General features: G+C 42.3%; 1 protein-coding gene across 1 annotated transcript in view; it reads left to right on the forward strand.

Moving 5' to 3' along the window:
* The window catches only part of PLCE1 (phospholipase C epsilon 1), a 272,899-nt gene extending 247,087 nt beyond the window's left edge, over positions 1–25,812 (forward strand). The window contains exons 19-27 of the mRNA XM_044916220.1: positions 3,678–3,807; positions 8,156–8,277; positions 9,204–9,321; positions 13,413–13,544; positions 16,468–16,758; positions 21,449–21,612; positions 23,121–23,382; positions 25,465–25,635; positions 25,763–25,812. Coding sequence (XP_044772155.1) covers positions 3,678–3,807; positions 8,156–8,277; positions 9,204–9,321; positions 13,413–13,544; positions 16,468–16,758; positions 21,449–21,612; positions 23,121–23,382; positions 25,465–25,635; positions 25,763–25,812 — 1,440 coding nt within the window. The remainder of the gene's footprint in view (positions 1–3,677; positions 3,808–8,155; positions 8,278–9,203; positions 9,322–13,412; positions 13,545–16,467; positions 16,759–21,448; positions 21,613–23,120; positions 23,383–25,464; positions 25,636–25,762) is intronic.
* The last annotated feature ends 118 nt before the right edge of the window (positions 25,813–25,930 follow it).

A 25,930-nucleotide genomic window follows, 5' to 3' on the forward strand; every position in this document is an offset into this window, starting at 1 on the left:
TGTCCCACTCCCTCTGCTCCTTCCCCCGCTCACACACACACGCTCTCTCTCAAATAAATAAAATCTTTTTTTAAAAAAGTCAGAATACATTGATAATCACTGGTTAAAAACATAGATTCTTAGGTGCCAAATCTGCCCAACTAAATCAGAATTTCCACAAGGAAAGCTGGGTAATCTGTTTATTTAAAAATAAATCTTATCCTCCTGGAAGTTTGGAAACATTCCTTATCTGTTATTTCCCAAAAAGTGAGTTACCTTACCCAAAAAGTCTAAAGAGTTTAGTGTTCTGGAGATGTGTTCTTAGTAAACCCATGCTAACTCTTGGTAATCACATCTTTATTTTCTGTGTTCTTCACCAACTAATTAATAACCCATTCTGAGATTTTGTTGGCTATCACCTTGACACTCCCCTCTATATAATTTCCACAATTTAGCTCTTCCTCCTTTTGGAAAAATGGGACAGTATAATCCCACTTCTAGTTTTTTAAGACCACTTCCAGCCTCCCATGATCTCCCAGGGAGTACTGACAGTCATACATGCAAGGTCTTTCAGTCGCCTGGCAGATTGAGTCTAGCCCTGGTGATCTGAGCTCACACAAGGCTGGGTGAGTGAGTGCCTAGAGCTCCAGTATGTTCAGACCCAATCCCTGACTTACCTGGGTCATTGCCATACCAGAAACTCACCCTCAGCTAGGGTGGACTGACTCAGAGCCAGGGGGATTTCTGGAGACTTCTGTCTGCCTCAGACTCATGCTGAGGCTCTTAGTGAGTCTCCCTAACTATACCCCATCAGATCTCTAGTTTTCTGACATTGGTCTCCAGCACTCCAACCTGGTAGACTCAAACAGTGCACATTAGATGACAGGGACTATGCGAGGGGCCAGTGGAACAGAGTAAAGTAAGACACGGCCCCAACTAGACCCATCTGAGCCAGTCCCCTCATCTGACCTCTAGCTCCAACCCCTCGACCTATGTCTGAATTGCTTTTATTCAAGGGCCAGGATCTTGTATTTTTGCCTCAGAGTAAGTAGGATATTGCACAGAATAAGGATGTCAGCTCCTGGTTATCCTTTTGGCCACCTCTCCATACTTCTGCACTGGTAGAGCGTTTGGGAGTTTGAAGGACCTTGGCATGCTGCTTTCTGACATTGACAGTCCCCAGATCTTTGCATGGCACCTCTCCCATCATACGGTTCTCACGCTTCTCTGCCAGTGGACCTACCAGGCTCTTTGCATCACCATTCCCAGCCCTTGGCTCTACCTTGAATGCTGGCTGCATCAAGGTCCTTCTCTTATCCTTGACAAATAGACTTGCTTTTGTGGCTCCCTTGTGCCTACAGCACATTACCCAAAGTTTTGAAGAACACTAATCCTATGAGACATGCTGAGAAAAGGGGTGGGGGAGGGAAAAAATCCCTGGTTAAAAAAGCGTGGGAAATGCTGCACTGGAGAGCTTTGAAGAATCACAATGCCCTTTAGCATATTAAATGAAGGCTATGTGATACCCTGTAGCAGGACTGCTTCAGTTTGTTTAAGTGCTGTTCCCAACCTTCCATTGTGTCTTGTGGTTACTGTAATATAGGTCAGTTTTCACCTACCAGCTATTAACACCCATGGAGCTCGTGTTCCATAAAACCCACTTTGAGAAATCCCAGCCTAAACAGTGTTCAGTTGTCTCGAATGGACTGTATTGTAAAATATTTTATGTCGATATAGACAGAGCCTAAATTGTGTCTTCCTTATGTATACATTTTTATTATAAAAGGAATATAACCACATCTCAAAAAATTTAGGGAAGAGAGAATTATTTTAAAACATCCATAATTCCGATGCCAAATACAACCTGTATCACAGGGGTTCTTAACCCTGGTGATATATCCACAGACAGAATTCAAGGGTCCATGAGTGTAGATGGAAAAAAAAATTACATCTCCATTTTTACTAACCTCTAGCTAAAATTTAGCATTTCCTCTGGTAATAAACATAGGGAACAAACCACAGTAACACTGGCAGTACTTGGGTCTTCATCAGCAATAGAAATTATATTTTTTTCTGTTACATTACAGTTGTTGCTAAATCTCCAAGAATTATTTATGCTCATCACTATTTCAAAAATGTTACTTGACCTACCCTTATACATTTTTGTCTGTGTTAATAAAGAAACATATATTCCAATAGCACCCCAGTTTGTTTTTTTAATATTTGATAACTGTATTCAACATTTTTTATAATCTTTTCTGTTTTGTTTTATGCATTTAAAATGTCGGGGTCCCTGGGTGGCTCAGTCAGTTAAGTGTCCAACTCTTGATCTCAGCTCAGATCTCGATCTCAGGGTCATGAGTTTAAGTCCCACATTGGGGTCCATGCTGGGTGTGGAGCTTACTTAAAAATATAAAATAAAATAGGGACGCCTGGGTGGCTCAGTCGGTTAAGCGTCTGCCTTCAGCTCAGGTCATGATCCCAGGGTCCTGGGATCGAGTCCCGCATCAGGCTCCCTGCTGCGCGGGGAGCCTGCTTCTCCCTCTGCCTCTGCCTCTCTCTCTCTCTCTCTCTATCTCTCATGAATAAATAAATAAAATCTTTAAAATATATATATAAAATAAAATAATATAAAATAAAATATCATTCTGAGAAGGGATCCTACCTCACCAGACTGCTTAAGGGGTTTGTGCACAACAACATGTCAAGAATCCCTGCTGTATTATGCATGTCATTTTATATCATTATAATCATTGTAGATAGACACAGAACAAATGATATAGAATTGTGTGTATATTTACATAGATACATGTATATATGTATATATTTACATGTATAATTATTTACACACACACAATTCTGTATCCTTTGTTCAATAAATATATATCACAATTATTTTTTCAAGTCTCATTTTTTTAGGCAGATACAGCATAGTTTACTGACCCCATTCTTCTGTTGTTGGATTTTAAGTTTGTTTCTTGTTTTTAATTCATACAAGTATCTTTTCCTATATTTCTGCTTATTTCCTATGCTCAGTTCCCAGACCTATATTAACCTTGTGTCCTGTGATACCACCTCACAGTAATTCTAGTTGCGTGTAAAGACACATGATCTCCCTCGTAGCACACATCAAACTTCCAGAAGTTTCTAGCCTAGTTTGTTTATCTGATTGATGGTTCAGATAAAGTCTGTTGAAAAAACTTTATTTAAACTATTCACTCAGTCTCATTGTCCACAGGGACTCTAACCTTTTTCTCAAAGTCAAAGGCCTTTAGATATTATTTTAAGAAGAAGAAGAAAAAAAAAACAAAACAGTTTCTTAGCAGAGACTTACTTTTCCAAAAGTGATGGGCTAATTCACTTCTTCATCATTTGGGAGTGATGGTGGTTCTCCCAAGCACCAAGGTTTGTCCTGGAGGGCTTGGCCCAGGGAGCCTGGGTGGCTGGGCATGACACACAGATTACCTGTGATTGTTGCTAAAAGCTCCTGGACTGCTCTTGTAGGGATGTCAACATTTGCCCAAGTATTGACACTGAACTTTAGGTAAATCTAGATTTTTGGTTTTTGTCTCAAATGAATCAAAATAGGTTAAGCCAGTTTTTATGACTGTGGCAAGCATTAGGTGGTCACCTTGAGGGCTATAAATGAAATTTGAGTAGCTTAGCATCTGCAGTCTTTAATTACTGATATCTTACAGGCTCATCAGTTAGCATCCATGCAAGCTCAGGCTTATAATGGGGGGAATGCCAACCCCCCACCTGCTAATAACGAGGAAGAGGAGGATGAAGAGGATGAATATGATTATGACTATGAATCCCTGTCTGATGGTAAGAGAAATACAGCCCTATGCTGTGTGCGGGGAAATGACGGGATGATTTTCTGTTGTGGTTTTTTTGTGTCTTTTTTTCCCCCCCCAAAAAAATGAGTCTGGCACTGCACAGGCCAACAGTGCAGATTGTTGTAATCACTGTCCAAGAGTTCCTGAATCCCATTGCTTAGTGAGGAGGACCAAGCAAGGAAAGGGATTCTGTTAGCCGCTACAGCCAACATTCAAGGAAAGAAGAGGAGGGTGTAGGAAGCAGCACAGGGGTCATTCCTGACTGGGTCTCTGAAGGAAAAGGTGGACGTTCAGCAGAGAGACCCCATTCTCACCCTTTCAGTTTCTGACCCAGCCAATGCTCTCGCAGGAATGGTGGGGGCTGGCTAGTCTCACTCCTCACCACCTGCAGGGGGCAGCATCACAGCCCTGTGCTCTCTGCTCAGCCCTCTCACTCCTGTTCTGTAAGGAGTATAGAAAAAACAAACAAAAAACAGCATTTCACTTCCCTTTCTCCCTGGTTCTCACGTCACTAAAACAACAAGATATTTCCATCTGGCTCCACCAGAGGGACAAAACATGGCTGATGGCTAATGGCACAATCCAAACACCACATGAATGAAGTTATCTACAGATTACAGGTGAAGAATTCCTCTTCCATGAGAATTAGATTTCACATGTGTCTCTTTTGTACTAAATTGGCTACAGATTGCAAAATGTTTTCTAGGTACCATTGCTAATGGTAAGCGGTTTTATTTCAGCAACTTTTGAAAACCAATGTAATGAAAAATTGCCGAAATTTCTATTTACATAAATAACATTGCATGTGTAGAATGTATTACGTCTATGTCGGATAATTGTTTTGCTAATATGTAGATACGCCCAGGCCAGCAACCATTTACTGTTGGCATTAAGACAGCCACGCTACCCTCCTCCAAATTGCTCCTGCTGCTCATGCTCCAGGACTGCCTGCCCCCTAGTTCTGTTGAGTTCCATGAGCTTCCATCAGGACCAGCAGGTACAGCCCAGTCTCCTTTTGCCTCCCAAATACAATACTAGTCTATGTCTATTTAATATTTGTCCTCGGTAATAGCTGATTGCTTCATACCATCCACTAAAAGCCAAATTTAGGAGTGCCTGGGTAGCTCAGTCGTTAAGCGTCTGCCTTCGGCTCAGGTCATGGTCCCAGGGTCCTGGGATCGAGCCCCGCGTCGGGCTCCCTGCTCCGCGGGAAGCCTGCTTCTCCCTCTCCCACTCCCCCTGCTTGTGTTCTCTCTCTCTGTGTGTCAAATAAATAAATAAAATCTTTTAAATTAATAAATAAAAGCCAAATTTACTTGACCTGAAATCCCATCAGATATTGTGAGGGGCACATACTCTAATGGGAAAGTAAAGAGAGGGAAAATGAAAAGGAGTCACAATAATTTCTTGTATCCTATTCCTGAAAAGTTGTGGGAATATGAATATTCTTAAATTGCCTTATTCTTTCCCATGGAACTCTATTATAATTATGATAATATTGTCTCAGAAGAACAAATTTATTCAAATAAGAAACAAAAAACACACACACTTAAGAAATCAACCAATCCAGATGTCATTTGCCCCTGTGAGAAGTTAGTTTGCTGGAAGATAAATTCACTTGCTCTCACAAATTACTCCTATATTTTTTCTGTACTTTTGAGAACAGGAAGAAGGGACTTTTCTTTATTATTATTATTATTATTACTATTATAAGAGTTTTTGATGTGCAAATAACAAAATGATCAAGTATATATTTCAGGTAGGAGAGTAAAATTTAAGCCATACTCCACTGAATATCTAAGATAGTTGCATGCTTGTTTAAAGCCTGCCTGTGCTGGGATGGGGGACACATAGAAAGGGGGCCCCACTAGGTCCTGCTTCAATAAACTATGAGACGTTGGGTCAATGTCCTATCTCCACTCTAGGCCTTAATGACCCTCAGATGTGTAATGAGAAGGTTCTGTTCATTGTTGGCTGGTGTTCTCCCTTCTTCTAGCACTAACACCTAAGATCTATGACAGCTGAAGGCCACTGCCCCCACATGGGTATTTCCCATTTCATTGACAGATTCCTCCGACTGGCTGATTCCCAAACAGGCCTTGTAGTTTTACCATGACTAGTTTAAGCTGGTCGTGTTGAGGCTTCCTTATGCTACTGCTAAATGCCCTGTCAATCTTCTAGTCTTGGCTGTGGTTTGTGTGGTGCCTCCCTCACCTCTGTGCAATCCCTCTACTAGCTAAGATGAGAGGGAAATGAACACCTGCCTGCTATGGATAGAACCATTTGGAGCTTCATAGGGGGACCTCAAAGGTTTCTCAGCTTCTTGTAATGATGGGTCCCTTTGAGAAGGAGAAGTAGAAGCTGTGACCAGTCCCCTCAGAGAAATAAATGTGCTCTCAAAATTCTGCATACAGTTGCAGGAGTGTGGCTGGCCTTCTGAGGCCCTCGCAGACGTGCCAGGTGAAGAGCTCATCTGTCGAATCTGGGTGGCCCAATTTATCTCTGTGACAGCTCTGGTCCTCAGTTTTCATGTCTATAAAATGAGAGAATTAGTCTAAAGCCTCTTTGAGCTATAAAAATATGATGATTCCTAATCACAAAGCTAATTCCAGAAGATCTAAAAGAAGTTGCAGATGAGGTCCATGTGTTTTAGGAATTCCTACTCTGCCTTTTGACCAATTTGTCCTTCATGAATATTTAATGAATTAAATTCTATTAACTAAATATAGATTAATTTTCTTCCAAACTTGCTGTTTATCTTGACTAGCTTTGAACAAGCAGTAGAGTACAGATTTGAACTTGTGACTTAATACAGACGTTCTATGACAGTGACTGCATGATTCTAACAAATTAATCCATGTCTGGGCGCCTGGGTGGCTCAGTTGGTTAAGCGACTGCCTTCAGCTCAGGTCATGATCCTGGAGTTCCGGGATCGAGTCCTGCATCGGGCTCCCTGCTCAGCGGGGAGTCTGCTTCTCCCTTTCCCACTCCCCCCTCTTGTGCTCACTCTCTCTCTCTCTCATTCTCTCTCTCAAATAAATAAATAAAATCTTTAAAAAAAATTAATCCATGTCTGTCCATGTGACATAATGCATTACTGGGAATGTTATGACAGTAACTGAAAATATGTAATGTGAATGTGGCAGCATGATTAACATTAACAATGTTTGCATTTCTTTTATTGCTAGCCCGTGCATCCCTAACAGTCAAAATATTAAATCAATAGAGGATTTCTTGTTTCATTTATCTTACAATCTAAGCTATTGTTATTTATGCTTTGCTTCATACCTTAGTTTAATTTATCTGGCTTTTTGTCTTAATTTTCCTTACTTTTATCCCCTTTCTGATTCTGTTTTTCTATAGCAGATGTCCTTACTGCTTCTCCTGCTCCTAACAGTCAGGAAGGTAAAGCCATTTGAACTGGGCATTTTAACTGCATGAATGTCGGCATTCTGTGTCCAATTTCTTAGGCCTTATTAGCATGATGAAGTCATGATACTTACATGAGTAAAAATGTAATAAAATGATTGATCTCATTTACTTCTTGGCAGCCTGCGTGGCCCTTATTTGGTATAAGGATATTTTGGTCTAAGCATTTATGGTCTGATGAGAGCATGAACCTTGAGTGAGAAATGAGAGCTTTCTTATTTTTCATTTTAAAAGAGCATAACTGTGCCGTACCTCTAACACCTTTAAAGTCATTTTGAATAGAAATACCAAATCAAGAGCAAAGTGTAAGATTATCTGTCATGCTTTAGCTATTGTGAATGTTAATTTCTATCCTCAAGGTTTTCGCTTAATAAATTCATAAACAATTATGAAAACTTTACTTTCCAATTAAGTAGAATCGTGAAAACTGCATTGCAAATAACAGTATCTTTTTTCCCCAGGTTTTGACATTTCTAGAGGTAAAAGAAGCTAATAGCTTCATTTTAAAGTGAGAGTGATTAACTCCTGTATGCACCATCTAGAAGTGCTTCTACCACTAAGTCCTCCCCAGACTTGTGTGCTGAGGCTTCTGACACATGTGTGTCTAAAGTAAGGTTTGCAGGGTCCTAATGATCTGTATGGACATGAGCCTTCTCATTTAGACTATGTCTGTAGGGTACAAAAACTACTGGTAAATGAGTCCATTCAATCCAAAATAAACACATCATTGACCAAATTTAACAAATTTTAAAAATTATACTCCAAGCCATCATTTTGGTAAGATGTAGCCAGAGCCTCAATCTTAACAGATAAGCATGAGTGTCTGGATATCCTTGCAATGATACAGACATAGCTCTTAAGTGAAACATCGGGTTCTCGTTTGCTGAAGCCTGCCCACTTATTTTCAGACAACATTTTAGAAGACAGACCTGAAAATAAATCATGTAATGACAAGCTTCAGTTCGAGTATAATGAAGAAATTCCCAAGAGGATAAAGAAAGCCGATAACTCTGCTTGCAACAAAGGAAAGGTGAGTGAATGGTTTCTATTAAGTTACACTTGGGCCATGGTACTCTTGTCAATTGCGGGTAGAATTTCACTCCCTCCCTGTCCCTTTCCTTCACATTTCCCCCTCGCTTTCTCTTAGATGCCAAAGCCCACATGGTGATGCTATGGGACACCCACCTGCCATTTGTAGAAGGTTAGTCACTGGTTCATCCAACCAATAGCTGCAGAAGGCATAGAGTGTGGCAGGCACTGAGGTGGCACGGAAGGTGGTTTAGTGATGGAGACAAATACAAATGCTTATAGCTGAGTAGAAAGACCAGTGACTACACAGTGTTATCGGAGCATCAGGGAGGACGATGTTGGAAACGAAGATATGACCAAGCAGACAAAAACAGGGCATTTAGGCCAAGAGGACAGCCTGGTACATTCAAGGAATTTCTAGAATGTTTAAAGTGTTTGGAATGACCAAGCCGATAAACAGGGCTCAGACTGTTAAGTGTTCACAGAGGAATGACACGGAGAATAGAAATCTAAATGAGATACCCAGACCCTACCTTCAAGTGCCTCACACTGAGTAGACTCTGAGCAGATCTGCAGACAAGGTTGTAGTGAGTGACATTGTTGGAGAGCCAGGTAATAAAGTATGTCAAAAATTGGAGCCATAGAGGATGAATACTCAGTCATCTCTCATTCAACAAGTATGCATTCACTGTTCCACATTTAAGACACTGGACTGTGCCCCAAGGCAAGATGAGGATGAGTTAGGCTCATTGCTGGCTCTCAGAAAATCCTGACTCTGGGAAAGGTGTTGGGACATGTATATGGATGGATACAGAGCAATGCGAAACACACTGTGACATGAGAAAGAACAGATAAAGATCTTTGGGGATTCAGAGGTGGGTGGGCGTACGCTTCCTGTGTAAACCGGGATCATTTTTCTCTTGATAGGTTTATGACATGGAACTGGGAGAAGAATTTTATCTTCCTCAGAATAAAAAGGAAAGCAGACAAATTGCACCGGAGCTTTCTGACCTTGTCATCTATTGCCAAGCAGTAAAATTTCCAGGTAAGGGTGGGCAATACCATCTGTAACATTTAAAGATAGCAAAAGGTAAAAATGTGCTGTTGATTTAATTGGACATTGCGAATGTTTTCAAAATAACTAAATTGTGTTACCAAAGTCATTGTTACACTACCTTCTAAATATTTATTATTATTATTATTATTATTATTATTATTATTATTACTAGCTTTGATGGTCATGAGGAAAAATGCCATAAAATGTTTATTTTCCAGATGTCATGTCTTTTCATAATAGTTAATAATAATGATAATAATATTTATAACATCTAATAGCTAAAATTTAGTAAGCCCTTCAGTACCAGGATTTGTGCTAAGTATCTCACATACACCATGTTACTGACATCCTAATAATTCTGTGAGGTAGGTGGGTTTATCCCCATTTTTAAAGAAAATGAAATCTGAAGGAGACACACTGGTCCAAGTTTTCCTGATGTATCATCTAAGAGTCTTTTGTTTGAAAGTGGTAGAAATTGACTTAAGCAAAAAGGAAATTTATTGGCTCCTGTACTGAAACATGAAGGGATACACAAGTTTCAGGTACAGCTTGATCCAGGGCTTCTCTTCCCCATTTCTCATTCTGCCTCCTCTGGGTTGGGCCTGTTTCCTTTGTGGTAGCAAGGCAGCTACAGCAGGCTAGCACCACATGTTTCCAGATCAGCTTCCATCTTAGAGCCTCTTCCAGAAATTTCAGCCGCAGTTTCATTGTTTTCCATTGAGTCCTTTGCCCATCCCTGAACCAGTGCCTGTGACCCAGGGAATGCAGAGCTCTGACAGTCGAGGGCCAATGGCACATTCCCCATCTCTGAGCTGGGTAGTGAGGCTCCACCTGAACCACAGGGCCAAGGATGGGATTTCAGTGGGAGAGTAGGTTTCCCCAGCTTGCTATTTCTAGAAGTTCATGATGATAAACCATTCCTCCCTCCAAAAATGTGCATTTCAGTTAATACAAGGTAAACTGTGATTCTGAAGCCTGTCTATCTCCAAAGCCCTGCTCTTAACCCTTGCACGACCGTGTCCCTCTTGTTAGGGTGTGATCTCAGTGTGCTCACCCAATTGCGTGTCCCATAAATGGGGCAGCAGGGGCTGCAGGGCAAACAGGAGAGTCCATAAATACATGGAAGTCAGAAAAATTCATCTCCTTAGACTCTGAAAAAGGATCCCCTTGTGCAAAATTTCTGAGGATGGGAAAGCAGCTGGAATCAGGAGATTCATCTGAATGTTGGGAAATGGGGTATACAAACTTGGCCCAGAGAAGGGAGTTGACGTTTCAGCCCTGCACGTGAATGCAGATCCTGGCCTCCAGAGGCCTCTCTTAAGCCCCACTTCTCACACTCTGCCCTGCAAACAGGACAAGGGTATTAGGCTATTAAAAAATTAGGTAATAGTGATCTTTTCACACACATGGAAAAAATCACAGATAGAACTTCTTCAGTTTCAAGCTTTCACCCCTAAACTGTTTTTAAACTTTTGGCAGCTACTGCTGCTTATCTGGTAGCAAATGCTGTTGAGGAAGATGTGAATTAATAAGTAGCCATCAGAGTTTTCAAAGAAATTTAAGAACTTAGCTATTTAGGTTTCGCTTCACAGATCGTGACTTTGTCACGTTAAGTATGATATGATCATACTTGCCGCTGGGGAAATCGTTCTCATGGTGGGATAAAGTCCTCTTCCTGTCAAGGAGCCTCGTGGCCTGCATGTCCTTTATGACTGGAACAAGTGTGAGGACCACTGCATTCACAGATCAGTAATCACTCACATGCTCACATTCTAGTATCACTGCATCTCTTGTTCTTTATAAATTCAGCAGACACCACACCCAAACCATTCCACAGGCTTTGTCTTTTCTTCTCAAGCACAGATTAAAGAGCACAAATTCCCAAAGATATTTGAAGTCACTGTGAAAGAAAGTTTCTGTACCAAGAGAGAATTGTGGGAGAGCCAAAAGGTCACTGGGTCCAGCTTCTGACTTGAGGCACAGGCTAAGGGTTATTTGGCTTATGTTTAAAATTCCAAGAATGCTGTTTTTTAAAAGTGTTTATATAGCATATGTTCTTTATAAGTATACTACATTTAATTTGGGGTTGTTGTTGGTTTTTTTAAGTGACTGAAGTTTCTTACATTTTTCTCTCCCCAAATTTATTTCCTCTCAAAATTAATAAAACCATGCTGCCAGAATCATTGTCCTAATAGCTTCTAAATATTTATTGTTATTATGCTTTGTCTCAATGCTCATGGGGAAAACACCATAAAATGTTTATTTTGCTACACTATCAACTTTAATTTTGCTACCTTATCAATTTCAATGCATTGTACCTTCACCATTCCGAGTCCCTTCCAAGGAGCCACATGCAAAAAAATCTTCAGAGCAGTGAGGCACCATGAAGATCATGTAGTATGACCTTCCCCAGAAGTAAATTAACTTCCCCAAGATCATGAACCTGCTTCAGCAGCAGAGCTCAACTCCTCAGTGGCCTTGACTGGGACAGTTACATAACTTCTCTGCACTTCCAAATTCCTTATCTGTAAAAAAAAAAAAAAGGCATATTATGTCCTAACTTGCAGGGTAGTTATAAAAATTAGCAATAAAGTATATAATGTGATTAGCAAGCTATCCAGAAAAGAATTGGGGCTCTCTGGGAGTGGTTGTTGTTGTTGTCATTGGTAAATGGGCCAACAGGGCAGAAGAAGGCTCTTTGTTGCTCTCTCAGTTACTTCTGTGGGCCTCCCTGGATTCCTTCCCTTTTCTTGATCACCCAGCCCTTGTTTTCTTGTGTCCTCACCCCAAGGGAATGACCAGGCTCTTCACAAAAGGGCCCACATACCCTTTGACGCATGCCAGGATGTGTGCAAAAATCCCAGAGTGAACAGGCCCCTCACTCTAGGCCCTTGGGAGAAAACCTACTATTACATCATTATGCACAGAGCAAAATTCACACAAAATTTTAAGATAAAGCATGAGAACCTCCTAGTCCAAGTGTGTGCGTCTTCGTGGTTACAGATACTTAAAAGGAAAAAAAAAAATTTAGAAGCCCCACAGCTGCTATGAACTGAGCACTTTCTCTGAGCAAGACACTCTACTGAGCATGTATATATACATGATCTCATTCAACCCTAAGCACGACCCTTTTATAGATGAGGGAGTGATGCAGAGAGGTTAAATTATTTATGTGAGGTCACACCACTAGGAATAGTGTGTAAACCCCAGTGTCTGTGCTCTTATTAAGCACCGCCTTATCCTGTCTTCTCTGCTGATGTTCTTGAAAGGTATATTTTTATCTCAAAGAGGACCTCCTGCATGCTGCTTCGGGTGAAGGAGTGACTTTCTAGTGGCACGGTTGTACACAGTGGAAGGGTTTGGAGGCAACTCTGGCTTCATCAGTGCTTTTAAATGACTCTCCCTGCACTGGAGCCAGGTCTGCATTCATTTCCTCATTCAGCAAAAGTCTGTGAAGTTACCACTGCACCCCAGGCACTGTGCCAGGCGGGAAGGGTCAGGCAGTGGTTGGACTAGGAGTAAACTCACAAGAGAAGCCATGAACCATCAGGATCGTCATCACGTATTTCCCACCAAGCCCTCAGACTAACCCTGTGAGCGAGTTCCTATCATCACACCCATTTCGTGGATAAGGACACTGAGGAACAGAAAAGGTAGATGTTAAGCCAACCTCCTACTTGCAGGAACTGAACCCAGACAGTGTGACGCTGAAGCTCAGGCTTTGACCCATTATTTTATCGCTCCGAGTTGAGTAATTAGGTTCTGATAATTAAATATTGACTGGGGCGCTTTCTTTTCCTGCAGTTTTTCAAAATCTTTCTGGGGCACAGTCAAGCGGGTGTGTGTGTGATTTTGCGATCATCTTGCGGTTCTTGTCACGTTTGCCTCCAGAGAGAGAGAAGCTTTGCTATCATTGCCTGCAATGCTATTATTAACTGCGCTAAAAATGCTAGTAGGTCTTCTTGCCCAGGGCTGCAAGGCAGTAGTAGGACTTCAAAATAAACAGTAACAGGGATGGAAAATGTTGAGTTCCCTTGCTTGTAGTTTTTGGCTTATTTATTTTCATTTTATGGGAACAGGCCTGTCAACTCTAAATGCATCTGGCTCTAGCAGAGGAAAAGAAAGGAAAAGCAGGAAGTCCATTTTTGGCAACAATCCGGGCAGAATGAGCCCTGGGGAGACAGCATCGTTTAACAAAGCATCTGGAAAAAGTAAAGTCACCTTCTTCCAATATTTTGGCCCAATTCTGCATGCTGGATGATTCCAATACTTGACCGTCTAAGCACTTCCCTTGAACTTTTAATTTCTTTTTTTATGTTCATGAATATTTATGTTATCTACGTGTGGTACCAATATCCTTAAAATTACAAATTTACACTTTTAACTTCCTAAAAAGTTTTCACTGAAGACGTTCTAACAGTGTTTGCCTCAAAAGTAAAAATTGGAGCCACCTTGGAACATTCTAGTGTTCTTGGAACTCTTCATCCTTATAACTCCAGAAGATATATCCATTTTATTTCTAATTACTTTTTATTATAAAAGTAATAAATTCTCATAGTTAAAAACTAAACATTTCAGAGTATTATTAAAATTCCTTTCCACTCTCTATGTCCCAGTTCTATTCCCCAGAGGTAACCACTGTTAAGTTTATTGTGTTTTGTTCAAGAAAAATAAGATTCTTCTGGGCGCCTGGGTGGCTCAGTTGGTTAAGCGACTGCCTTCAGCTCAGGTCATGATCCTGGAGCCCCTGGATCGAGTCCCACATCGGGCTCCCTGCTCGGCAGGGAGTCTGCTTCTCCCTCTGACCCTCCCCCCTCTCATGTGTTCTCTCTCATTCTCTCTCTCAAATAAATAAATAAATAAATAAATAAATAAATAAATAAATAAAAGAAAAAGAAGATTCTTTTTAAGATAATCCAAATGGAATATAACAACATACTTGGATAACTTTTTTTTCCTTGAGGTTAAATTTGTATATAACACTATAGTAGTTTCAGGTGTACAACATAGTAATTCGATCTTTGTATGCACTACCATAAATCTAGTTAGTTATCATCCATCACCATATACCTGACCTCCTTCACCCATTTCACCTATCCCACCTCCCTCCCCCTTTGATAACCACCGATCCGTTCTCTGTATCCAGGAGATTTGTTTGGTTTTATGTGTTTGTTTTGTTTTTTATATTTCATATATGAGTGAAATGATATGGTATTTGTCTCTTTCTGACTTATTTCACTTAACATTATACCCTCAAAATCCATCCGTGTTGTTACAAATGGCAGGATCTCCTGCATTTTTATGGCTAAGTAGTATTCCACTGTGTGTATATATACCATGTCTTCCTTATCCATTCATCCTTCACTGGATACTTAGGTTGTTTCCATATCTTGGCTGTTGTGAATAATGTTGCAGTGAACATTGGGATGCATGTATCTTTTTAGAATTGGTGTTTTTATTTTCTTTAGATAAATATCCAGAAGTGGTATAGCTGGATCATATGGTAGTTCTATCTTTAATTTTTTGAGGAAATTCCATACTGTTTTCCGTAGTGGCTGCACCAGTTTGTATTCCCACCAACAGTGTTTGAAATTTCCCTTTTCTCCACACCCTCTCCCACACTTGTTATTTCTTGTCTTTTTGATAATAGCCATTCTAACAGGTGATATCTTGTTGTGGTTTTGGTTTGCATTTCCCTGGTGATTATTGATGTTCTTCTTCTCGTGTGCCTGTTGGCCATCTGTATGTCTTCTTTGGAAAAATGTCTGCTTAAATCCTCTGCTCATTTTTTAATCAAATAGTTTTTTTGCTCCTGAGCTATTTGAGTTCTTTATACACTTTGGATATTAACCCCTTATTGAATATATGATTTGCAAATATTTTCTCCCATTCAGTAGATTGCCTTTTCTTTTTACTGATGATTTCCTTTATTATGCAGAAGCATTTCAGTCTGCTGTAGTCCCACTTGTTTATTTCTCCTTTTGTTACCTTTAATTTTGGAGTCAGATCCAAAAATTCAACACCAAGACTAATGTCGGGAAGCTTATTGCCTTTGTTTTCTTCTAAGAGTTGTGTGGTTTCAGGTCTTACATGCAAGTCTTTAAACAATTTCAAGTTAATTTTTTGTGTATGGTGTAAGATAATGGTCTAGTTTCATTCTTTTGCATGTGGATATCCCGCTTTCCCAACACCATTTATTGATGAGATAATCCTTTCCCTGTTGTGTATCCTTGGCTCCACTGTCACAAATTAATTGACCATATATATGTGGGTGTATTTCTGGGCTCTCTATTCTGTTTCATTGATCTATGTGTCTGTTTTTATGCCAGTACCATATTGTTTTGATTACTATAACTTGTTAGTATAGTTTAAAATCAGGGAGACTTGTGGTTAAGCATCTGACTTCAGCTCAGGTCATGATCTCAGGGTCCTGGGATCAAGTCCTGCCTGGGGCTCCATGCTCAGCAGGGAGTTTGCGAGTTTGCTTCTCCCTCTCCCTCTGCCCCTGCCCCTCTCATGCTCTCTCTCTCTCTCTCTCAAATAAATAAATAAATTCTTTTAAAAAGTTAAAAAAAAAATCAGGGAGACTTGTATAACTTTATACTTGCTATAACTTTCTTCATAGCTTTCTATACATATCTACCTTATTCTCATTAATGCCCCTGTGGCATTCCATTGTGTGGGTAGACTGTTATTTATTTAACTGCTTCCTCGCTGGTAGAACATTTAGGTTGCTTCCTGGGTGGTGGTGGTGGTAATGGTGGTGGTTTTGGAGTTTTTGCTTTTGGGGTTTTGTTTTGTTTTGTTATTTTAAAGAGAAAAAAACAATGCTAGAGTGAACACCCTTGGGCATGTGTGGTTGTGTATTTGTGTAAATTTATTCATAGAATAGATGAGATGTGGAGGCAGAGGACTTCCGGGCTTTTGATTTAAATTAGTGTTGTTACACTCATCTTAAAACACACTAGCCATCATTTTGTTTCAAGGTAGTGGACTAACTCACAAGGAACAGGCAAGATGTATTCTGATGTGTTACGTGTTATGATTGCCTACTGGGATGTTGTTCAGGTTTATCTTTCTAAAATATTTCAAGTTTTCTGCACTAATCTGAGGCTAATCTTTTGGGGGGTTTAGGTTCCTGTGAAGGAATGCGACAGGCCTGGGAGGAATCTTCTTCCCCCCTCAACCCAACCACATCCCTCAGCGCTATCATTAGGACTCCCAAATGTTACCATATCTCATCGCTGAATGAAAATGCCGCCAAACGTCTGTGTCGCAGGTATTCTCAGAAACTGATCCAGCACACCGCCTGTCAGCTGCTGAGGACTTACCCGGCTGCCACCCGCATCGACTCCTCCAACCCCAACCCCCTCATGTTCTGGCTCCATGGGATACAGTTCGTGGCGCTCAACTACCAGACAGATGGTAATGGGCCTGCTTCACCCAGAAGGGTGCCTCCCCGCTGCTCCCCTCTGCGTCTTATATTTCAGCAAATGTAGTGCAACAAACGAGGTTGTTGAAGGGGGCCAGATTCCACACGGGGCACACCATATGTGACGGGTAAAGTACAGAGGACTGAATTTGATATGGAATTGTGCCCTGGATGTTTCGGTTAAGGCAATAGATAAGAACCATGAAGGGGCCCCTAATTGTCTCCTGTTCCCTGCCCCCTTTTTAAAGCATTTTTTAAACATACAACTGCACTTGATAGGGCTGTGTCCAGTTTGTTTTTAAAGATCTTTGGGGTAGAGATTTCCTAATACCCCTTAGTAAGTTCTCTTGCTAAGCTCTTGTTCTTGCCGTCAAAAAGTAGTGTTGCTCCAAACACTTGGCACACTAAAAACATTTTAGCTTCTTGTCTTCCCTTTGAGATTGAGATAGAGAATGGTTGTTGCTCTGGAAGGGGCTAACACAAAAAAAAAAACAAGTACGTGACCTACATGAACAGAGAGAGTAGTGCGTGTGTTTCTCCACTGTGGATGAGACTCTCCTAACAGGGGAACTGAGGAGACCTAAAACTCCAGGTAAGAGCTATGGTTTACGGCAGGCTCACCGGGCACCAGGCACTGTGCTGAATTCTTGACCCCTCTCCCTATTATCTCATTTAATCTACAAGGTAGATACCTTTATGATCCCCATTTCTCAGATGAGCAAACCAAGGCACAGAGTGGTTAATTTGCTGCACGTTATAGAACGACTTATAATAATAGTTTCAAGGACCCTGTGAGTTTAGAGGATAAAGCGTTTTGTTTCCACTTGATTATGGGAGTGGGGGGTGGGGAGGAGGGAGTTACAGAACATGAAGAAAGAATAAAAGAGAAGTGTTTCCTAGAAGCTCATTCAAAAACCAGAGTCTTTCCTTTGAACAGTGGAGCGGCCTCCCCATGCCTCTCACGTGAACTGAATCAGATCCTCGCTAACCATGCTGACCCATCAGCACAGCCCTGTCTCCAGCCAAGGTCAAACCACAGTATTAGTCCTGGGACCACCTAGCAGCCTGGCACTGGCGCCAACACGGCCCATTCGTGGCTGACCTCGCAGATGTATGGTCACAGATATCAGTCCTATTTTTTGCCCTTTAATATTTGTTTCTTTCAATTGATATTAATAAGTCAACGCAAGTGAAGTACCATACTTAACATAGTGCTTGGCACATAGAAAGCATTCCACAAACATTAACTATCGTCAGTGTTTTTTGATAAGTTATGAAAACAGTATGATTTGGACTCACAAGTGGAAATAGTAATGAAATATTTTCAAAGTTGTAAAAATTTCTTTTCAATCTGTCCCAAGTGGCTTGTGGGTTCACATCTCTGGCCCTGTACTTAGCCCTGTGTCCACTGGTCCCCTTGGTTATTATGATACTGAAATATTTTAAGTAAACTGAAATAACTAGAAAAAATCTTTTTCTCAAGGAAATGGAAATGCATTTGGTTTTGGATGTGTCCTTTCTCCTGAAGTGCCAAGGCTGCTGCAGACATGCCGGCCCCACCAATGGCAGGGGGAGCCCCAGCTGAAGGGGACGCAGGAACGGCCCCTCCTTGAGCCACGCTGCAGTCTGAAACACGCGCTGAGGCTGGCGCGTGGCCTCCACTCACCCGGGAAGGCTTCTCCTCTGTCCCAAGTCAAGCCAGAGAGCATGTTGGAGCTTCCCCACTCAGAGGAGGCAGATAGCAGTGTTGTGCAGTTCATCCTCAAGTTTCTCTGCAAAACCTTCCAACTCCCAGGAGGGAGTACTGCCATATATCCTCTCTTGATTCCAATATGGCAAGCAATGATAAACTTCTCCCCACACTGGACAGAGCACAAGCTACATGCAGTCTCAGTGTGTTCATCTGTAAAAATAGTCTTCATTTCCCCAAACTGGGGGTAGAGCCAGAGCAAGACCTTGCACACAGTAGGTGCTCAATAAATGCATGCTGCACTGAGCTGAAACAGATTGTCTCTATCAGCCCCACTGCAGTCTGAACCTGTGGTTCGTGAGTTTTGGTCCAGGTCTCTTCTAGGTACTTCTCTGTGAATGCAAGTCCAAATTAAGAGTCAACATTGGAATAATTATTTTTTAATTTTTGAAAAGAATTTCTAGGTTAGGGAGTGCTTGATTTTCCATGAAATGTCCCAACCAAATAACTGAACCCCCCTCCCAGTGTCCCTCTAGTCTCCAGATATGTTCTATGGATCATCTACCTTACCACTTCCTGAATTTCAGGGAACCCTGATGCCCCAAAGGGGTGTCCATAGACTAAGGCTGATCTCTTCCCAGGATCTCTAATGGCTCCATCAACTCCTGGAAGGTCTGCAGTTATCTAGAACCAGGAGTATCCCACGTCTCCTAAGTAAAACCAGCTCTTGAGTTGGGAAACTCACCTGAGCCTGGCATGCAGACAGACCCTGGCTGTTGCTGGCAACAGTCCTGCAAAGCTCTTTCCATCCGGGGCAGAACAATTTTTGCCTCATGTCTTAGGACCTACAAGTATATATAGACCTTCAGCCCTAATCTGAAGACAAGCTTCTGTTAATATTTATTATGCTTTCTTGAATGATTGTCACACTCTTTATGATGACTTTCCCAGCCCCAAAATATAGGGATAAATATTATGAGAATGGTGTCTACTTAATATGGAGTTTTTAAAAGAACGGAAGACTTTAAAGGTGATGCTATGCTTGATACGCCATCACATGCATCGACTGAGAGGGATGATGGTGTTACATAGATTCCTACATGCTCTGTCCAATTGGTTGGAACCAGGATTTTAAAACTATAGCCCTAGATGAAGTTCTGGGACCAGCCGTAGGACCGTAGGACGACTGGACTCGAGGTCCCACTTTTATTCCAACTGAGCAGCTCCACGTGGATCTGTTTTACATGGTGGATCACCAAATGAAAGTTAAGAAAAAGTGCTTTCAGATTTTGGAAAGCTACAATGATGACACATTGCTAATGCATTCAGACTTCAAACCCAAATGGGTGTTGACATCATAGTCCTATTTAATGGCTACTGTTTATCGAGCACCTTCTATGTGCCACATGCCGGGGTAGGGGCTTTCACACATCATCTCATTTGTCTTTATGATACCCCTGTGAGAGCTTCAGCAGTTCAGACTCGGTAGTTAATATACATTACCTGGTTTGGTAGTTAAGCTGGGTCAGGCTGTCTGGGTGTGAACGCCAACATCCACCACTCATTAGCCACATGCCTTGAGTTTGTTCATTTCTTGTGCCTTGATTTCTTTATCTATAAAAATGAAAATATTAACAGGACCTACCCCATGGGTTATGGAGGCACTGATGCATACACTGCTTAGCATTGGGGGCTGGTGCCCGGGAAGGGCGCAGTGAGTGGGAGTTGCTAAAATTTCATTAGGAACGTTTCTCCATTTCATGTTTACCAGCGGCGTGGGCTAGTTTGCTTCCCTCCGTAGCCTCGATGAATCAGTCACATGGGGACCAGATGGGCCTGAGAGGTGGGGTCTAGTGTGCTAATTTTGTAGATAAGGAGGCCGAGTCCCCTGGAGCTCTCACGTGTCTAAGACATCTTCCCCCCCCTCAAATTCCGGCACATGGTCCCAGCCAACTCCACGTACATGGAGAAATGTGACACACAAGACGAGTGAAGGCCAACTTCTCCCTGCTCCATGGTGCTGACCACACTCTTCCTTGATGTTGGTCCATGTAGCAAAGTTCACTCTGCCCATGGGAGGAATCTATCTAAGGGAACATTTGTCAGATGTTTCTCGTAAACTATTTGCTCATTTGGGCCACTTTTATACAGACTTGCACCATTGGATGAGCATTTGAGTGTGGAAGAGTCCAAAAATAGTGCAGGGGTCCAATCATTCATCAGAGAATGGTGCCAAATAAAATTTGGCCCCCAAATACTGGAAGCTGTTGTGAGAGTTCCAGGCATTGAGGATTGAAGGGATTGTGGACATGATGTGAATCACATGTGATGATTTTGTTTTCATATGGAATTACAATTATTTAACAAAGAGGTAGAAGTATTATGATTTATGGGTTGAAATTGAGATTTCAAAGACAAGGTGTGTTTTTCTGGCTCTTCTCCTAGCCTTTTTTTTTTTCATTTAAAACAAATGTTTCTTTTTTTTTTTTAACATAATGTATTATTTGTTTCAGAGGTACAGGTCTGTGATTCATCAGTCTTACACAATTCACAGCACTCACCATAGCACATACCCTCTTGTATTCCTAAGATTTCATCTTCTATTTGAAAAAGCCACAATTGCTCATACAACTGTCTGCAATGGTTGGTGCATGGGGATACGAAAATGCCATTACCCTTTCTAAAATTCAGTATAAAATGAGGTATTTCCAGGATTTTTCCGGATGGATATTGTGAATTTTTATTTGCAAGAGTTTTTAAGTGGCAGAACGTGGGATGGAGCGTGAGCTCCACGAAGGCAGATTCCTCGTCTTGTCACCAGCTGTGTCTCAGGTGCAGTAGGCACTCAGTCTATGCCGTGAATGCATGGTCATCTCTTCTTCATGCTTCAGCTTAGGGGAAAATGGATCCAAAGTTCTTTTGAGCTTAAAAGTAAATGTGTAAGATGACACGTGAGCCACCAAGTAACAAGCAATATTGACTTTATTTTGCAGATCTCCCCTTACATTTAAATGCTGCCATGTTTGAGGCCAACGGTGGCTGTGGTTATGTTCTGAAACCCCCAGTTCTGTGGGACAAGAACTGTCCCATGTATCAGAAGTTTTCGCCCTTGGAAAGAGACCTGGACAACATGGAGCCTGCCGTCTATTCCTTAACTGTAAGCATGGCCTCTGTTTTCAGATTATAGTAGGATCTGTAAGCCTTCCTGAATATGAACTGGTCTTGAATTCAAGGTATTACAAAGGTCTCATGTCACAGTCTTGTTCATGCAGATTTAGTTCCCAAAGGCATGTCTTTACCTCTCAGAAAGCAGTGGCTATGGTTTAGGTACGCTGTCACCAGGCCCTGTATCTGCCAGAGCCCAGTCGGTGGATTTATGAGGTCCCTGCTTCAGCTGTGTATTGATGATGGTAATTCTGTCCTCCAGCCCCCGAGCATTATAACTGTGAGTGGATCCCATAAACGTTGAGCTCCTGGTTAGAGCAGATCATCTTAAACTCTGACAAGTTCTTAAAAGATCAGACAGGCTTCAATATACAAATCAATTAAGTATCTTTTCTCTTTGCAGCTTAACCTATATCATTCCCGGGCCTCTACTTATTCCGTTTATTACCTAATTAACTGATCATCAGAACTTCACAGGCTGCCTCTAACAGCTGAGCCCCAGTAGCTCATCACCCAGATTTATTCCCTGTTCTTTCACTCCCACTTAGTTGATAGAGGGAAAAAAACCACTGGATGGTGATAGAAAAGGCAGAGAGGGACGAAGTTACCTCTTCTCTCCAAGTTCACATCCTGTTTGTCTGGCTGCAAAGGAAGACTGCCGGACAGCCTGGGCTCACAACACCTCAGAGGCGGGGGGATCCCACTCACATGTGTCCCCCCCCCAAACTGCTTTCTTCTGGCCCCAAGACAAGGGCAGCCACCCCTTTCTGTCTGACCATTTCAGCTGGACTCACGTAGAGTTCCATCTACTTACAGAAGGCTGTGGATTGATTTTTAACAACATTCCCTGAGACTTGCGCCAAAACCCACTCTTCAAGAAAAAGATTTGGGGGGGCACCTGGGTGGCTCAGTCGTCAAGCGTCTGCCTTCGGCTCAGGTCATGATCCCAGAGTCCTGGGATCGAGCCCCGCATCGGGCTCCCTCCTCGGTGGGAAGCCTGCTCTCCCTCTCCCACTCCCCCTGCTTGTGTTCCCTCTCTTGCTGCGTCTCTCTCTGTCAAATAAATAAAATCTTTAAAAAAAAAAAAAAAAAGAAAAGAAAAAGATTTGGGGTATATCAAATATATCCACCGAAAACCTTTTGAACAGAATGTTAGGAACCAATGCTCGGTTACATTGCCTACAGTCCCCTCTTCTCTTGCCTTCTTGAGAAACTTAATCATCTTGATTGCTTGGTTTTTGAAAGGAGTTGAACATTTTCACAGTTGAAGGGTTACAATCAGGTGAATGCTGTTGACAAAATAGGCTTTCACATGATTCCAGTCGTGTGATGACCTGATTACAATCACTTCTCTTTTTTTTTTTAGCAACTTTATTAACCATTTACCGTGTTCATTCCAGAGTGTTCTCTGTCCCTCTTGGTGGAGGGAAGCAGTGAGGTACAGAGATTGCTCTGTTTCTTTTGCATCTTCGGTGATTTAGATCCTTTTCTCCCCCTCAGATCGTCTCTGGTCAAAACGTGTGTCCGAGCAGCGGCACGGGGAGCCCGTGTATCGAAGTCGACGTGCTGGGCATGCCCCTAGACAGCTGCCACTTCCGCACAAAGCCCATCCACCGGAACACTCTGAACCCCATGTGGAATGAACAGTTTCTCTTCCGGGTTCACTTTGAAGACCTCATATTTCTTCGTTTTGCAGTTGTGGAAAACAACAGCTCAGCCGTAACCGCTCAGAGAATCATCCCACTCAAGGCTTTAAAACGAGGTAGAATAAAATTGTCAAAATGCTAATCATTATTGTAGCTAAGTGATGGATTCCCCGGAGTTCATGATGCTCTTCCTTCGACTTGTGTGGGTTTAAAATTTCCATAGCACGAAGTTAAAATAAGAGGCACAAAGAAATAATACAGATTTGAACATTGTTGACGAACATATCAAAAGAGAATTTTCTTTTACATTATCCTAAAATCGGAGGTGTTGACAACATCCCCTAAGAGTGCGGCCTCTGCTTCTGCTTGTGTGGGGAGGCATGTTTGTGCTCCTGCACGCACCTTCCCAGGAGCACCCACCGCACCCTGGCGGGTTTAGAGCACGGACTGACGTTAGGAGAGGAGCCCCAGGGGCACCTGGTAGCTCAGTCGGTAGAGCAGGGGACTCTTGTTCTGGGGGTCCTGAGTTCAAGCCCTACGTTGGGTCTAGAGCTTACTTTAAAAAAATTTAAAAATTAAAAAAAAAAAGGCTGAGAGGAGGCGGGCTGAGGCACGCTCGTGGCATCAGCAGGCCATGGTGGGAGTAGGCCCCAGCCACGCCCAGGGTCGGGAGCTGGACTGGGTGTGGGGGGCAGAACAGGGGCAGATGGAGAACGCTGAGCCAAGGCCAGAGCTGTTGGCCTGAGGTGGTTCAGCCTAGCTGCGCTCTCCTGCAGCTTCTGCTTGCGGCCCCCGTTGGCCTAGCTGTGTCTGCTCCTCAAACTTTGATGTGTATCAGAGTCTCCTGGGACTCTTGGTAATAAAATGCGGATTCTGACTCAGTAGGTCTGGGGTGGGGCGTGAGATTCTGCATTGCTAACAAGCTCCCAGGGATGCTGAACTGCAGGTCTGCTCTGAGTACCAAGGTTCTAGTACTTCTTCCCACAACCACAAACTGCCACAAGCATGTGATGGGCTTCTACAGTTTGTTCTTTCCCTGTTTTTCTTCCCCACCATGCAGGTAGCCCATGGTCACTGCCTTAGTCAGCTCAGGCCGCTGTAACAGAACACCACAGACTGGGAGCTTAGACAGCAGACATGTCTTTCTCCACAGTTCTGCAGATCAGCATGTTGGCGGGATTGGTTTCTCCCAAGGCCTCTCTCCCTGGCTTGCAGACGACCACCTTCTTGCTGTGTCCTCACATGGTTGTCCCTCCGTCTGTGTGCATGGCTCCAGGTGTCTCTCTCGGTCTTTGTGCTAATCTCTTCTTATAAGGACACCAATTATACTGGTTTAGGGCTCACCCTAATGACCTATTTTAACTTCCTTAAAGGCCCTAACCCTCTTTAAAAGCCCTACCTCCAGATATAGTCACATTCTGAGATCCTAGGAGTTAGAGCTTCAACATAAGAATTTGGGGAGGACACAATTCAGTTCATAAGAGTTATTACAGAAATATGAGAAAGTACAGAGAAGCAAAAACAATTCTTTTTAACCATCCATTTCCCATCCAAAACCATCACTTTTGGTGTATTTCTTTTGCAGGCTTTGTTTTTCTGCCCATGTATTTACATACTATACGTAATATGCATACATATATATATTACATAATGTATATTTTTAACAAATAGGCTTCCTACTAATCTTAGTCCTTTGCACCTTACTGGTTTTCACTTCCTGATGTACGTAGGGAGCAACTTCTCATGTTGATAGCCATGCATCTTCATCACCACTTTTACTGGCTGCTTGTTATTCCATTTTATACAGACATTCACACCATAACTTACTTAGCCAACCCTCTATTGTAGGAATATTATCACTAAAACTGTTCTAAGAGGGAATATTTGTAAAACAGTGACTGTAGATGACTTGATACAGAGATGGTCAGGTTTTCCTAGTATATTTTGTTTGAGTTTAGGATTTCCGGTTTGAGTCAATGTTAGAAACAGTACCTAGACAAGTTGGTTGCCACTGGGTGATCCAGAACTGTCCCCAGGGGCAGCAGTCTGCCGATGAAAAGGCATCTCCTGGCTGCCACTCCCCACCAGTCGCAAGGCCTGATTTCCGCCGACCGTTGACTGCCCTCCCTGGGGTGTCTTCTGTGCAGAGCTCTGGGGTGCGTGGCTAACAGGTTTCTCCCAATTCTGCATTATTCCAGGATATCGGCATCTTCAGCTACGAAACCTCCACAATGAAGTCTTGGAAATCTCTAGTTTATTCATAAACAGCAGAAGGATGGAAGAAAATTCCTCCAGCAGTGCCGTGCCGGCCTCTTTGGTAATGAAGTTCTGTTTCACTGAGCACGTTTGCAAGCATTGCTACGCTGGGGGTAGGCTTTCTTGTGGCACAGGATCCTGGCCCATCAGAGTTATTAATTAGGTAGCAGTGGGAGTGATAGTCACAATAACGTCTGGCCCTTGACACTTTCTAAGCACTTTACATCTGTCCCGACTCAGTTAATCCTCTCCATAACTTCGTGAAATCGCTGTTGATCTCCACTCCATAGAAGAGGAAGGTCAGAGCTAAGTTAAGTATACCTGAGGTTGCACAGCGATAAATCCAAGTTATTCTAGTGACAAAGCCCATGTTCTTCACGAGTACATGATAGTGCCTGCCGGGGGGGG

The sequence above is a fragment of the Neomonachus schauinslandi genome, chromosome 6 (assembly GCF_002201575.2).
Source record: "Neomonachus schauinslandi chromosome 6, ASM220157v2, whole genome shotgun sequence".
NCBI lineage: Eukaryota > Metazoa > Chordata > Mammalia > Carnivora > Phocidae > Neomonachus > Neomonachus schauinslandi.